Genomic DNA, 15,154 nt, shown 5'->3' with positions numbered 1-15,154 from the left:
TTTTATTGGGACATTCCACCAATACTCTTTCATATTGTGAGTGGTAATGGTCTCTACCTCATTATGGGTTTTCATCTCTTTAGCCCCGGGGTTATCCTGTCGGCGGATTTCATTGTACAGTGTCTTGGCCACAACATCATGTCTCATAGGTAGGTAATACCGTGATGACATTTTTGGACAGCTATATATGTATGTGTGTGTGTATGTATGTATCTATGTATGTATGTATGTATGTATGTATGATTGTATGTATATGCGTGTATGTAAGTCCATCACTCCGTGAACATGTGCGCGCGCATGCTCATACACATTTATTCATAGAATTAATTCTGAAGGTGGTACCCAAACATGTTCTTAGACGTAATGTCTAAAATAAATGAAAGAACTAATGAACATACATACATACATACATACATACATAATACGTATAAACATACGCATCTGCACATACCCACTCAGACACACACACACATGAACTAGAGGACCATTAAGCAACGATGATTGAAATATAGGTGTGTACAATTATATTTAACACGTTTGTTTTTATGTACACTCGAAAGTGAAAAGACTGTCGCTGCAAAAATTGGAAATTTTCTATGTGAGAGGGGAAGAGAGAGAGAGAGAGAGGGGGGGAGGGTGTTGTCACATGAGGCAGGAGAAAGATGAGACTGCGAAACGATGTTTTGTAAGGTGATAAGTATAATGAGCTTCGAGGGAGTAGAGGGGTACAAGTCAGCTGGGAGAGAAAAGGTATTACTGTCGGATGTGGAGCGGATTGCTAGCAAACATTATTATTATTATCATTATTATTATTATTATTATTATTATTATTATTATTATTATTATTATTATTATTATTATTATTATTATTTGTTGTAGTAACATCTGAGTGTTCTGAACAACGTTCGTTGAAGGCTAGAGAAACGCTATCATGGTGGTCTGTATAACTGAAGACGAGGCGTTAAGCCAGGAGTGCGGGCGTCATCAACATTCTCTCTCTCTCTCTCTTTCTCTCTCATCATATCTCTTTTTTTCCTGGTTACCTTTTCGTTCTCTCTCTCTCCTTCTCTTCCTCCGTTTACTCCTCCCACTCTTACGTATCTTCATCATGCTTTCTCTTTACATTATTCTCTGTTTTCCTGTCCCTCTCTCTCTCTCTCTCTCGCTTATTTTCTCGCATTACCCTACTCTTTCTTTCTCTTTCTCTCTCGTTCTTTGTTTCAACCTCACTTCTCCCCTTTCTCAATTTCTCACTCCCTGTCTCTCGTTTTCCCGCATATCTCCTCTCCCCACTCTCTCTCTTTCCCTCCCCCTCATTCTCTCTTTCCATCACTGTGGTAGGTAAGCTGTTCTTATGCTCTTTAGAAAGATTTCGTCACGCTTCATTTATCGCGTGAGCGATCCATCTCTATCTTGAATCCCAAATTAATTTACCATCATCTTAAAATTTCTCCTGACATGATGTCGATGTTATTATAGTTGTCTAGCCCCTGGTCATTCCACATTTTTACATCTACAGTTTTACCTTGTTCAGTGTGTTTTTCCTATATATTTTAAAAATAGTAAGGCATGATTTGAGAAAGATTTCATTGCTATTTCAAACATGTCAAGCAGCCCCGCTACAATCTCCTTTGTTGGCTCTCGATGCTACAAACATATTTTCATTGATTATTTTTACCCCCAGATCAGCTATGATAGGCATAACTCATGATAAAAGCCGTCTTGTCTATCACCATCCAGTCTTTCTCTTGGGATTCACACATCTAGGAATATCTCATTCAAAGTGACCCATTCCTTTCAAGACAATAGGATGCAATTTGGAGATTTGACTACTATTTCTGGCATAAAGGCTTCATAAATACGTATTTTTAGTGAAGAATGTAAGGCAATGAGCTAGCATAATCGTTATCACACCGGACAAAATAGTTAGCGGAATTTCATCTCTCTTTACTTTCTGAGTTCAAATTCCGCTGGGATCGACTCTTTCATCTCGTCAGTGTTGATAAAATAAGTAGCACTCGATGTAATCGACTATCATTATTACCCGAAAAATTTCAGGCCTTGTGCTTATAGCAGAAAGGATTAAAGAAGGCTGTTAGGACGGCGATCTGGCGGAATCGTTAGCATGCCCGACAAAAATCGTTAGCATGCGGTAATTCTTCAAAGGAGTAAATGTAAACAACTGAATACTTGTCAGTGATTGGTTGAAATTATCGAAATAAGACAATTTTTTACATGAAATAAATTCGAATACAAAAATATTTTTCTGTTCTATAACACAAAATAGATAAGTATACGAAGTTTGAAAGTCTTTCGGTGCCAAAAACACTACGTAAAACATTAATGAAAAATGTGGCCCCCGTTTTAAAAAAGATCCCTTCTGGCTTTACATTTTGAGTTCAAATACCGCTGTTATCCTTTTGGGAGTATAATAAGTATTAGTTGAGCACTGGGGTCGATGTGATCGACTAGCCAACCCCCATCCTTTTTCAAGCTTCCTGCCTATAATAGAAACTAGAGGTTGTAGTTTACCTCCAGGTCAGTCCTTATCAAGCAGGCTTATTTTAGTCATGACTGTCTCGTCTTTTCTTATGTGTAGATAACTCAGCACGACATTATTCAACGAGTTCCCTTTCTAAAAGGATAGGACGTCTATCTTTACTTTCTGAGCTCAAATTTATGCTAGAAATAGCAATCAAACTTTCAATCATTCCAGATGTCACACGCCCAACCTTGCTCAATGCTTTACTTGTGGCAACAGCTCAGTCAAAGAGGCGAACTGCATAAAAACATGCTCAACCACAACTTGCTTATTGACTAGAAATTCCTATAGATGTCGCAGTCTCGGTCTATGCTTGCACATCACTAGTTATGGCCTCTTCATGATCTCATTTTTCTATTTTCTCTAGTTACTTCTCACGTGTCCCTAAGTTCTATTCTATTTTTATATTCTAAGAGGATTGACTGAAAGCTTCACTTTCGTAGGAGGTGGGGCTGGCAGACTGTGCTGGAGGGAGAGGTTTTTCTTCTACTTAGTGTTCCAACTTCAACCAGGGGGTGACACAGGATTTCAACTCAACCAGTAATATGTTTGAAAATAAATTGATTTAGCCACGGACCATCTTCGGAGTGGAATCTGGTAGTGTGGCAATTGCAGTCCTGCTCTATGTTCCTGTAAGTTGTACTTTACGTACTGCAATTACTGCTTCTTCTCGTGTATGCTATTTTCTTTCATTCCCTCCTTTTGTTTTCCCTTTTTACCAACAAAAAGCGCTGACTTCGTGTATACTTTTGTCAAAATCGTGGATTTCGCATTCAGTTGTGTTACAGATCAGAAAATGCCGATGATATTCTCCTTGTTTGTGTCCTTCCTCAGCAGCAGCACCATTCCCGTTTACACAGCTGGGAATATTCACACTCTGCTTCAAGCTGTGGTAAACGTATGACAAGAAAAGGACTAGCAAGTCAAGCTTGTATCCATCAAGCTCACAAAAGAGAACACCCAGCGGTTTGCACCTTAAACAAGCACCATTTATATCACATGGCACCATTCATACCTCAGTTGTCAACATCGCTTTTTTGCAGTACTGTTTAGCTGAGAACAAAAGCAATTCGTCTAGACAGGTGCCAAAGGATCTCTAGTCAATAAGCATGTGTGAATAGTCTGGCAAAGTGTTGTTTGAAAATTGCACCCATCTATCTGGGATCGAAGAGTAATTATAGTTTTGTTGCCAGGTCACGCTTCTGTCATTCTGGACTACAAATCAGTTTTCCTTCCTTCCTGTTGAAGAGCACGCATCTTTAGCTCTGACAATGAAATGTTTATATTTCACACTGAAACATTTCTGCCGCTAGTACGTCTGATGCGGTGCCTTTTGTAATTGTCTCTTCTAATCAGCTGACAATCTCCCCTTCTATTGTTTTGTAGGTACACGGACGGGATGCCGAATGCACTTTGCCGAAGGACAAGAAGTCGAAGGACAAGAAGCTGAAGGACAAGAAGCTGAGTGGACACAATGCCGAACGGACATAAAGCCAAACGGACAAGATGCCGAAAAGACATACGAAAATTAAGATATAATCATTTTATCCCTACAATATGACAGACTAAATGGTCATTAAACTATATAGGTAGGAATTTTTTTTTCCTTTTTTTTTTTAGTGTCCATTGAGCTTTATGTCAGTTCGGCTCTATGACCGTTCGGCATTATGTCCGTTCGGTTTCTTGGCTTCGGCTTCTTGTCCTTCGGCAAAAGTGCATTCGGCATCCTGTTCGCGCACAGTTTTGTAGCGCTAATTCTTTGCTACATAATCGATTTTACTCTCCAGAGAATCACCTATTATTGATCATAACTTTTTACCACAACCATTTATTTTGGTTTTGTCTTTCCGCGTTGGGGACGACGCATTCAACGTTCCATGTCTCATATCTGGGTTGATCGTGCAAATCACAAGCTAGAGGTTTGAATATGCTACGCAATCCTTATCCCCTGATTCAATAAATATTCTATCAGCGATTTATCGTGTGAGGCTTCCTCTCTTGAAGATAGTGTTAGTTATTGGTGCTGTTGTTATTGTTGCTTCTGGTCTTATTGTTGTTACTGTTATTAAACTTGTGTTGTGGTTGTGATGTTTGCAACACGGAATCTTTACTCTTCTTGCTTGACTGCTAAAATGTCAATGATGGTTAGGACGCCATGTGTGTTACATATGGATTTTTAGCCTTTAGTCACTGATTTAATTGGAGTGCTACAATTCAAATAAAGGAAGCTTGGGATCTTTGGAATATTTTTCAGGGATAAACAGCATCTCTCCTTCCGTTTTGAGTTCCAACCAGTACTGGAGCGTGGTTGACTTCGAGCTGACAACGTCCTATATTCATCCAAGATCATTATGAAATAGATGATGCTTATCTCAGGTGAAAGATCGTTGAGTGTCAACTTTGATTACCTTCCTTCCCATATAGGATAAAAAGAGCATGTATACCTGGTTATATTCCTAGCCTTTTCTTCATTGAGATATAAGGCATCACATTCTCGTATTGGCTTCCTCGTCTGACGTGCCATAAAAGATCCTTCATTTCCTTCATTCACTTTTTGGTCTGTGCTGAAGTAAGATCGTGAACCTCACTGGTATACTTGCTCACGTATCTATGGCGTAAAGTCCTTTGAGGGATTTTTTTTATCTCTCTTAACCTCTGACAGATAGGGCGTGCAATGTCATTTTGCAGTATTTGTACTCTTGCTCCAGTCATGACAAACGATATTGTCACGATGGTGGCGGTTATAGTGGGGAGGACGATGGTGAAAAAAGTTCTATTTTTGTGATGGTGGTAGTGATGGAAGTGATGCTGTTGTTACCGTTATCAGCTGGTCTGGCAGCTTTCACTGTTGTTACAGTCGCACCCATTTCAGTACTACTGTTGATGATGGTGATGGTAGTGGAGGTGTTTTGTTGTTGATTATTATTGTTTTTGCTACTGATGCGGTCCTTGTTTCTCTTGGTGTTATTGTTACTTACTACTGCTGGTTCTGTTGCTGCTGCTGCTGCTGCTGTCTTGGTCAGGCGTGACGATAGCGGCGGTGTTTGCTTTCCTGTTGTTAATATTTTTTCCGGACCTGGAGCCTGTTGGGGAAAGCTTCTGTTTGTTATAATGAAGGCGTGTTCCGCCCTACCCAGCCCCCTCCCCCGTCATTTTAGCTCACTGCATTCCTCACATTTCCCCTTACCATCTTCCGTTTTCATCACAAGGCGCCATTTCTGAATTTGACAATATTTTCAAAACAATTTTGTTTTTACTTGTTGGTTCTGGAAGAAGGAGCGATGCCCCAAGACCTCCACAGAAGCCTCTGAGACCGGTGACACGGCTGTTGTCAATGTTGCTATTTCCAAAAAATACATTTTCAAAATGGGTTCGACTCTTTACAAAATAAAATAACCACACCTCTCTCCTCACGGTCAATTCCGAAACAAGATGCACAACAATTCCCTAAACGAACAAACTAACAAAAAAAAAAAAAAACCCTAAAAGTTTTCAAGCTGAAGGTGGGGGTCATCGTCATCATCGTCCTTGTTGTTGTTGCTGCTGCTGCTGTCGTCGTCGTCGTTCTTCTTGTTGTTGATGTTGTTGTTGCGATAGAGGCAAGCGAGCTAACAGAATCGAGAGGGTGTCGAAAAAAATGCCTTGCGGCATTCGTCTCGGCTCTTTCCGATATGAGATCAAATTCCGTGAAGGTCAACTTTGCCTTTCATCCTTCCGAGGTCGATAAAATAAAGTACCAGTCAGTTGATGGTATCGACAAATCCTGACCCCTTAAAACTTTTGGCCCTGTGCCTAATTTAGAAGCTATTCTAGATTGAGGAAAAAGTTCGTGCGCCGTGTTGAAATAATGATTTTTTACGCAAGAATTTATTCAAAAACAACAACTATTCTTCAAAATAAAGACCATCGTTTTCCACGACATTCTGCCAACGGTCTGCAAGCTTTCGGATTTGGTCAAAGTACCAACCCTTCGGCTTTGAATCGGAAAATTCTTGACAGGTTTCTTCAACTTCATCGGATGACTCAAATCGGTGACCTTTCTTAAAGTGCTGCATTAATCGGAAGAGACCATAGTCAGATGGAGCAACGTCTGGACTAAAGGCTGGATGCGGCAGAACTTCCACACCGTCCATTTCTTCAATTTTGTTGCTGGTCTTTCTGGTGATATGCAGCTTTGCATTGTCTAGTTGAAACAAAGCCCGTTTTCGACGAACAAGCTTTGGGTACTTTTCAACCAGTGCATCGTTGACTCGATCAAATTGCTCGCTGTAAAGTTCAGCGTTGATGACGCGACCGTTTGGTACAAGTTAAAATTGTACGAATCCTTCGAAGTTCCACCAAACGGAAATCATGATCTTTCCAAATTGATTTTGCTTTGGAACGGATCGAGGAGTTTCACCTTTTGGGACCCAGCGCTTGCTTCGATCGTGCTTGACCAGGTAGACTCACTTCTCGTCTGATGTTACAATTCGCTTCCAAAAACGGTCATCCAACTGATTGTTGAGGGATTGGCGGCAAATTCCGACTCGTTTGGCCGATTGCGCTTCGTGTGGATCTTGTCATGGCTTTTTGTGGACAAAATCAAGTGGCTTGAAATTATTCCAAATGGTCTTCTGATAGACACTCAGTTCTTCAGCCAATTCACGAGTGCTTGATGACGGCTCAACATCCAAAACGGCTTGCAAGTCTCCTTCGTCCAAAATCGCTGGTCGTCCGGAACGTGGCCTGTCTTCAGGATCAAAATCGCCTTTATTGAAACGCTTGAACCATTTCTGTGCAGTTCGCGGTGCTACCGTACCTTCACCTTCAACGTCGCAAATTGCTTTGGCAGCTGCTTTTGCATCCAAATTGTTTCTCCAATAATGACGCAGCAATACGCGAAGTTCAAAATTTGTGATTTCGTAATCAGACATCCGAAAATAGAAAAAAATCAATAAATTTTCATAACAGCCACATCGTTATGAACACAACTCAATAGTCTTCAAACGCACACACACAGTGAGTCACCATTGAACATGGCACGAACTGAATGAACACACACACAACAAAAATATATTAAAAAAGCATTATTTTCAACACGGTGCACAAACTTTTTTCTCAACTTAATATTATTAATATTATTAGCACGGTAAACTTTCAGAATCGTTAAAGCTATGGAAAAAAATGCCGAGCGATAGTTTTCCAGATCTTTATTTTCTGAGTTCAAATTAGAAAAATGTGTGGGGCTGACAAACAAATGATAAAAAAAAAACGAGGTGGAGGGATGAAGGTGTCATGCAATATAAATTGGGGACAATTTGAAACTTTGTGCAAACAATATTTAATAATTACAAAAGTGTTGTATGATATTAAGTTATACAAACAGGTAACCCACCAACATATGGGTTCAATGAATGCACTCCGTGATATTAACCACCTTCTTTTTGCATCTCTACAGAGAACAAGTATTCAAAATCTAAGGAAGCTATTGAACGAGCAGGATGTGAAATGAGTGAACAGGAAAGAGGTCATATTTTCAGAATAATTACCATAGAGTTATTCATAAAATGATTGAAATATTTTATTAATAATCACCCTTCTGAGGATTTCACGTAATCGGAACCCACCACTTCACCAAACTGCTCCGAATCAGTTCCTTATTCTGCGTACATCCCATCCTGGCGTTCCATTTATAGCCATCTGGTGTACAACTGCGAATTTCAAATATGTCGGTGTTTTCGTAAAGAAGATGGCCTTCTCCTCCTCCTCCTTCTCCTCCTCCTCCTTCTCCTCCTCCTCCTTCTCCTCCCCAACTACTACTACTACTACTACTACTACTACTACTACTACTACTACTACTACTACTACTATTCGGGGTTGTTTTTTGTTAAAGATCACAATTTTTTATGGGACTTTTCCCCTCTTTTTGTCCTTCACATCTTTCCGACAGTTCGGAAGCTTTGCTCATTTTCCATCTGTTCCCTTAATCACAAAACGATGGAACAGCGTTACTGGTTAAGATAAGACAGAATATCTGATCGCCGATTTCAGTGACTTGGTACGAGGTAACTTCTGCCATCACCGGAATTTTAGCAAATTGTATTCTGGAGACTGGGACCTGTTGCTGTTTGCTTCTACTGCTGATACTCATCTCTCTGCTGCTCTCCGGCATCTTTTATTTTTGGTTTCTCCAGTTTTTCAGTGCAAAAACCTCTTAAGTGTAGCAATTAGGCTTTTCCCTTGCACCACCAGTATCGTACCTGTTGCTGGATCAGCAACAAAGTACAACTCCGGTAAAGCCCTGTCGTTTTCAGAAGTCATTAGAACTTGTAAGTCCTAACTGATTCCTCTTGATCACATATCGCCCCTCGCCACCTCTGCACTGATCACTGCCCATGATGCGATACAAAAGAAACAGCGAATATAAGGTCAATATCATTATCAACGCCTCTAAATGTTTTAAAGAGATGTGTTAAGGAGACAGATGTAAACCAATTCTTTTTAATACTTTGTTTGCTCCTGAATGTTGCCATCTGGTAGAGATGTACTGGTCTCCGTGATGTATCTCCTCTATATTGACTTTTTTCATTAGCTAAAGACCCACATTCAGAAATTGAGCCTGTTTGTAACACTAGTGAAACTGTCTTTGGCATGTGGAGCAGCAGGAATGTTTTCACTTGGCGAGAGTGTACGTAAGCGTTTGCTGGTACTTCTTAAAGTTCTTGACAGCATTGCGACTTGAGATATTCAAGCTGGTTGTTTGGGCTGTTAAAATATCATTTTTTGTTTATTAATGTTCAAAATTAAAGATTCGTTATGCAATTAAATTTATTTTAGTTTTGTTTGTTTTCTGTTTGCGAACTGTGCTGTTTTGTCCATTGTTACCATTTTAGTGGTGGATAGCGTATCAGTTTAAAAATCTGCTATCTTAAATGTACAGGGACAGAAAAAAATCATGTGGGAAAAAATCCAATCTTGTGTCAGACCTGATAAGGAAGATTTCACGTGTTCGAAAACAATTTCCTGGTTGTAAATAATCAAATGGATAATAAATTTCATTCACTTTGACTGGTAAAATATCACTCAACTACTGGAACGAGCGGGGACACATCCATACACGTCAATGTATAATACTGCTGCTGCTACTAATGATGATGATGATGATGATGATGATGATGACCATATATAGAATACAAAACATCGTACAAAAAGAAGCTTGCAAAACGCGTGGTATTTGTGTGTGTGTGTTGGTTGCGTGTGTGCGTATGTGTGTTTGTGTATGCGCACGTGAATGTAATAAATGTGGGAGTGAAGCAAAAACGCTATACAAAGCGTTATGACAGGTAAAAAAAATTGTTACATGAAAATAGAGATTGAAAGATTCAGTGTGTGTGTGTGTAGAGTGTGAGAGAGACAAGGGGCGGAGAAAAAGCTGCTCAGGACAACCAAGGACGCAAATAAGTTTCTACTCAGGAAATTTAGACTTCCAAATTGGATGTGCATATTTAACCGAAATTCGAAGATTCCTGTACCATCTGGAGAGTCCTTCAGTTGTTCTATTTCGAGTATTGGTATAATTTCCACCCACAATCATTTGTTTTAGGGTTCTTAGTCGCCTTTCTCTATTTCTTCACCATTCAGCACATCATTTCTTCTCTGTTCCTTCCCCTTCTTCCGCAGCCTCACTAAGCTTTTATTTCTGATCGCTATAAATCCCAAGTAATTAGTTTGGATAGCACCCTTTGCACCAGAGGTTTCCAGCTTCTTGTATTTTGTGTTGGTTCCTTCTTTTTCCCACCCACTTTTTTTACCCCCTTTACTCGCTGTTCTTCAGTTTTCATCTTTTTCCTCTCACTGCATGGTTACGAGGGGTTTGCACTGCTACTCTTAGCTTCTCACTAGTATTGTGTTATAGGAGAAGATCCCCCAGCTCTTCGGTCGTTGTTGTTAGCACTAGTGCTGGTGGTAAAATGGCCAGGTCGACTGGGCTTGCTTTAGCTATCGCCTCCTCCTGTAGCTTCGATCGGTTCTGCCGTGGAGACAGTGGTAGCAGCAACTATGGTTTTGACTTGTTGCCGTTGCCTCTACTGCTGTTCAATGTACCCTTTTCTGCAACTATTTTGTTTCTTTCTTCATCATTTTAATTGTTTCAGTCATTAGACTAAGGCCAAGCTGGGGCATCGCCTTAAGGAACGTGTAGTCGAATGAATTGACCCCAGTACCTTTTTTTAAACCTGGTACACAAACACACACACACACACAAGCACACACATACATACACACATATACGACGGGCTTTTTTTTTTAGTTTCTGTCAACCAAATCCACTCACAAGGCTTCGGTCAACCTCAGGCTATAGTAGAAAACACTTGCTCAAGGTGCCACACAGTGGGACTGAACCTGGAACCATGTGGTTGGGAAGCAAGCTTCTTACCACACAGCCACGCCTGTGCCTCCTCGTTTTTTCAGGACGGACCACCTCAACTGGCCTTTACTGCCATACATATCGCAAATAAGCTCTCTGCATTGTACACTTCGCCACGTCAAAGAAATAGATGAGCACCATTTTCACAATTGGCATTCCATTGTTTCTATATCGTTTGCATTGTTTCTTTTGTTAATTTTTAAAATAGATTTGATTCTTATTCTTGTAATTGTTATTACTTATGTCTCTATTGTTACTACTGCTAATGTAATGACTGTTGTTGCTACCGTTTTTGCTGCTGCTGTTGTTGCGCTTATTGTTGTAGCTGCATTGGCTGCAAGTGGAGGGGGAATTCCTTTTCTTTTTTTGAAAATTGCCAAGTGGTCGTCGCCACCTGGGTTTTCTAGATTTCAATCGCACAAGAAATTCCTCATTTAGGAAAATGAGATTAAATGCATGGTCTATAAGAGGTCCGATCAATAACTATCCGGACTGTTGCCGTAGTAACGAAGCTAAAGCACGCAGAGTGAAGCCGCTTGGCAAAGATTGACCGTGTAATCTGCTGTGCATGCGCACTAAGTTTTAACGTTCTAGTTCACTTTCGCTGTTACAGCAGTGCTTGGAAGGAAGGTGTGTAGCGTGTGATCGTCGCATTTATCATGACAGAGAAAGTTGTCGTGACGATACCTGCTCAGAGGCCAATGCAAAGTTGCAGAAAGAGTATGGAGAGGAGTGTAGGAGCCGCACACAAGTGTACAAGTGGTTCAGACGTCTCCAGGATAGCCGAAAAAATGTTGATATTGACGAGCGTTCTGAGAGACTCACAACCAGCAGAACTGAGAAAAACATCGCACATGTGCGTGCACCTGTGAGGGGAAATCGTCGAATCACCATCCGTGAGTTATCAGAGGATGTGCTGATTAGTTACGGTTCAGTTCAGTCCATTATCACTGAAGATTTTGGGTACGAAACGCGTGTCTGCCAAGTTTGTGCCAAAACTGCTTTCAGCTGACCAAAAAGACACTTGGGTTTCAGTTGCACACAATCTCCTTGATTGTGTCGCGAACGATGAAAACTGTTTGAATACTTGGCGTAGGCCTCTGAGCAAGTACCGCCAAGCGTTTGGCAAAATTTGATGCAGATTCTCTGCTCAATTTGCTCTGTCATGGCCAATACGACGATCACACGCTACACACCTTCCTTCCAAACACTGCTGTAAATAGCAGAAGAAGTGAGCTAAAACATTAAGACTTCGTGCACATGCACGGCAGAATTCAAGGTCAATCTGTGCCTAGCGGCTTTACTGTGCGTGCTTTAGTTTTGTTACTATGGCAACAGTCAGGATACTTATTGATTAGACCACGTACATCTGTTGACATGTCTGTGTGTATTTATGTAAATGTGTGTTTATGTACGGTTGCAGCAAATTGGTGTTTGTGTGTATATGAGTGTTTGTATTGTATTTTGCATGACATTGTATTTTAGAATGTTCTTGTACTTTAAGAAACAAACTTGTAGTAGAAGGGAAATAGATATGTGGTGAAATGCTTATAAAATCATTCACCCAGGACAAAGAACAGAGCAAGACGGAGAGGGGAAAGAAGAGGAGAATAGGTGAGACTGAAAGAGAAGTTGAGGTCAAGGAGGTGTGTGTGTGTGTGTGAGCGAAGGCGAGAGACAAAGATTAAGAGAGAATGAAATAAAACGAATGAGAGGGTGGGTGAGATAGAAATATAAAGAATCAGTTAGAGAGGAAAGAGAAGAGAGAAAGAGATGTATGTGTGTGTGAGAGAGGGTGTGTTTGTGTTAGCATGTAAATGACTGAGTTAAGAAACGAGAAAGAGGGAGACGGAGAGAGAGAGAGAGAGAGGGAAGGAGAGAGATGTGAAAGTAAAAGAGAGAAGACATACGACGAGATGTGGAAAGATTGACTGAGGAGAGGAACTTGTGTGAAAGGTAGAAAGATCGATATCTCGTTAAATATATAGATAGTTCGATAGATAGGTTGACAGATATCTGATAGTAACTTGATTTTTCGAATAATATAATTATTAGAACAATTTTGCCTTTCATCCCTTCACGGTCGATAAATTAAGTACTTGCTGTGTACTGGGGTCGATCTAATTGACTGGACACCTCCCCCCAAAAAATTTCGGGACTTGTTCCTAGAGTAGAAAAGAATCTATAGATGTTCTGCGTTTATCCTCAAAAGTATTTTTGCTATTCTCTGTTCAAACCTCATTTACTGTATCTTTATCTCTATCTGTCTGTGGTGGAGGCACAATGGCCTAGTGGTTAGGGCAGCGGACTCGCGGTCATAGGATCACGGTTTCGATTCCCAGACCGGGCGTTGTGAGTGTTTATTGAGCGAAAACACCTAAAGCTCCACGAGGCTCCGGCAGGGGATGGTGGCGAACCCTGCTGTACTCTTTCACCACAACTTTCTCTCACTCTTACTTCCTGTTTCTGTTGTGCCTGTAATTCAAAGGGTCAGCCTTGTCACTCTGTGTCACGCTGAATATCCCCGAGAACTACATTAAGGGTACACGTGTCTGTGGAGTGCTCAGCCACTTGCACGTTAATTTCACGAGCAGGCTGTTCCGTTGATTGGATCAACAGGAACCCTCGACGTCGCAAGTGACGGAGTGCCAGAAGAAAAAAAATCTCTCTGTCAATCGAAAAATAGTCCCTGATATAGAGGAATAACGGTTAATATTATTCAAACCACTAGGTGGCAAGCTGGTAGAACCGTTAGCACGCCGGGAAAAATGCTTAGCGGCATTTCGTCCATCCTTACGTTCGGAGTTTAAATTCCGTCGAGGTCGACTTTGCCTTTCATCCTCTCGGGGTTGATAAAAGCAGTACCGGTTGAAACTGAGGTTGCTGTCATGACTTACTTCCTCCCCACGAAATTCCTAGCCTTATACCAAGATTTGAAATCTGTTTTACCTAATCCATTGGTCCTCAGCCATTCTTATCTATGGACCCCTTTGATTACTATTTTATTCTGGTGGATCCCTATAACTATTCGACGTTTTAAAACTAGTTTTATTGATGCTTCTTTCAAAATTCCTATTTTGTTATTCACACATTAACTCTTCTTACAATAAATACATGTATATCAATTTTTTTTCTCAAGGTCCTTTAATATACTACTGTGAATTTTCATTTACTGTTTTGCTTGAGTTGACCTTCCTCCTGCCGCCCCTATCTTATCTGGACCCCTGGATCATATGGACACCGGTTGAGAACCACTAATTTAAATATGCCGAGCGATATTTTTGCTTCATACAACGGAATTAATATGATCATGTAGCCTCTGAAGAGAATGTTACGTTGCATTGAAACGGCTCGCTTGCCGTAAGCTCAATATCATGAGTATATATATATATATATATAGGATATAATTTTCCTAATGCGATAAAAAAAAAACCAAGGCTGTGTATAATATAGAACATTTATAAATCGAATGTCTTACAGCTGTTTCCAGGATATTTATTATATCCCTTCATCGGAGACGGTGTGAGAGGATGATTAGGCAATAAGTTATATATATATATAAGTGTATATATATACACGAGGGAGTGTGGAAAAGTTCTTGGCTTTAAGGGTGTCGCGAAAGGCCTGGCTGGAGGTCCACCCATCCGGGTTCTTTTACAAGGCATAGAAAACCTGAAGGACCGCTGAGATAAGTGCGTGAAGCTGAGAGGGGAATATGTCGAATACAGTCATAATTAATTGATCCTCCTGTATTTTCTTTTACCCAAAGCCAGGAACTTTTCACCACCCCCTCGTATATATTGATCTCCTGATCGATAGATAGGTAGTAATATAAGGATCAAGGAGATATTAAATACGGCGAGAGAGAGAGAGAGGGAGAAAGAGGGGAAGGGAGAGAGAGATCGAAGGGGATATATTTAATAAGAATGATGAAAGACATGGAAAAGAATTCGTGAAAATGTGTGTGTGTGTGTGTGTGTGTGTGTGTGTGTGTGTGTGTGTGTGTGTGTGTGTGTGTGCGTGTGTAGATGAGTTTGTGTGAACAAGAGATAATGTGTATATATTGTGAAAAAGATATCCGAGTGCAGGCGAAAGTGATATGGAAGGGGTAGACAAATAGGAAAAGAGATGGCAAAATTAATGAGAATGAAGCTGACTTTAAGAGCAGGTATTATCCAATATGGCGGTGTTTCTTTTAGGATGGTCTT

General features: G+C 40.5%; 1 protein-coding gene across 1 annotated transcript; it reads right to left on the bottom strand.

Moving 5' to 3' along the window:
- Nucleotides 1-7,101: 7,101 nt before the first annotated feature.
- LOC106878139 (histone-lysine N-methyltransferase SETMAR-like) lies at nt 7,102-7,455 on the bottom strand. Its single transcript, XM_014927260.1, has one exon. The coding sequence runs from the start codon at nt 7,453-7,455 to the stop codon at nt 7,102-7,104; it is 354 nt and encodes a 117-aa protein (XP_014782746.1).
- Nucleotides 7,456-15,154: the final 7,699 nt, after the last annotated feature.

This window comes from Octopus bimaculoides, chromosome 7, assembly GCF_001194135.2.
Source record: "Octopus bimaculoides isolate UCB-OBI-ISO-001 chromosome 7, ASM119413v2, whole genome shotgun sequence".
Lineage (NCBI taxonomy): Eukaryota > Metazoa > Mollusca > Cephalopoda > Octopoda > Octopodidae > Octopus > Octopus bimaculoides.
This window is presented reverse-complemented; position numbering and strand designations above follow the sequence as displayed.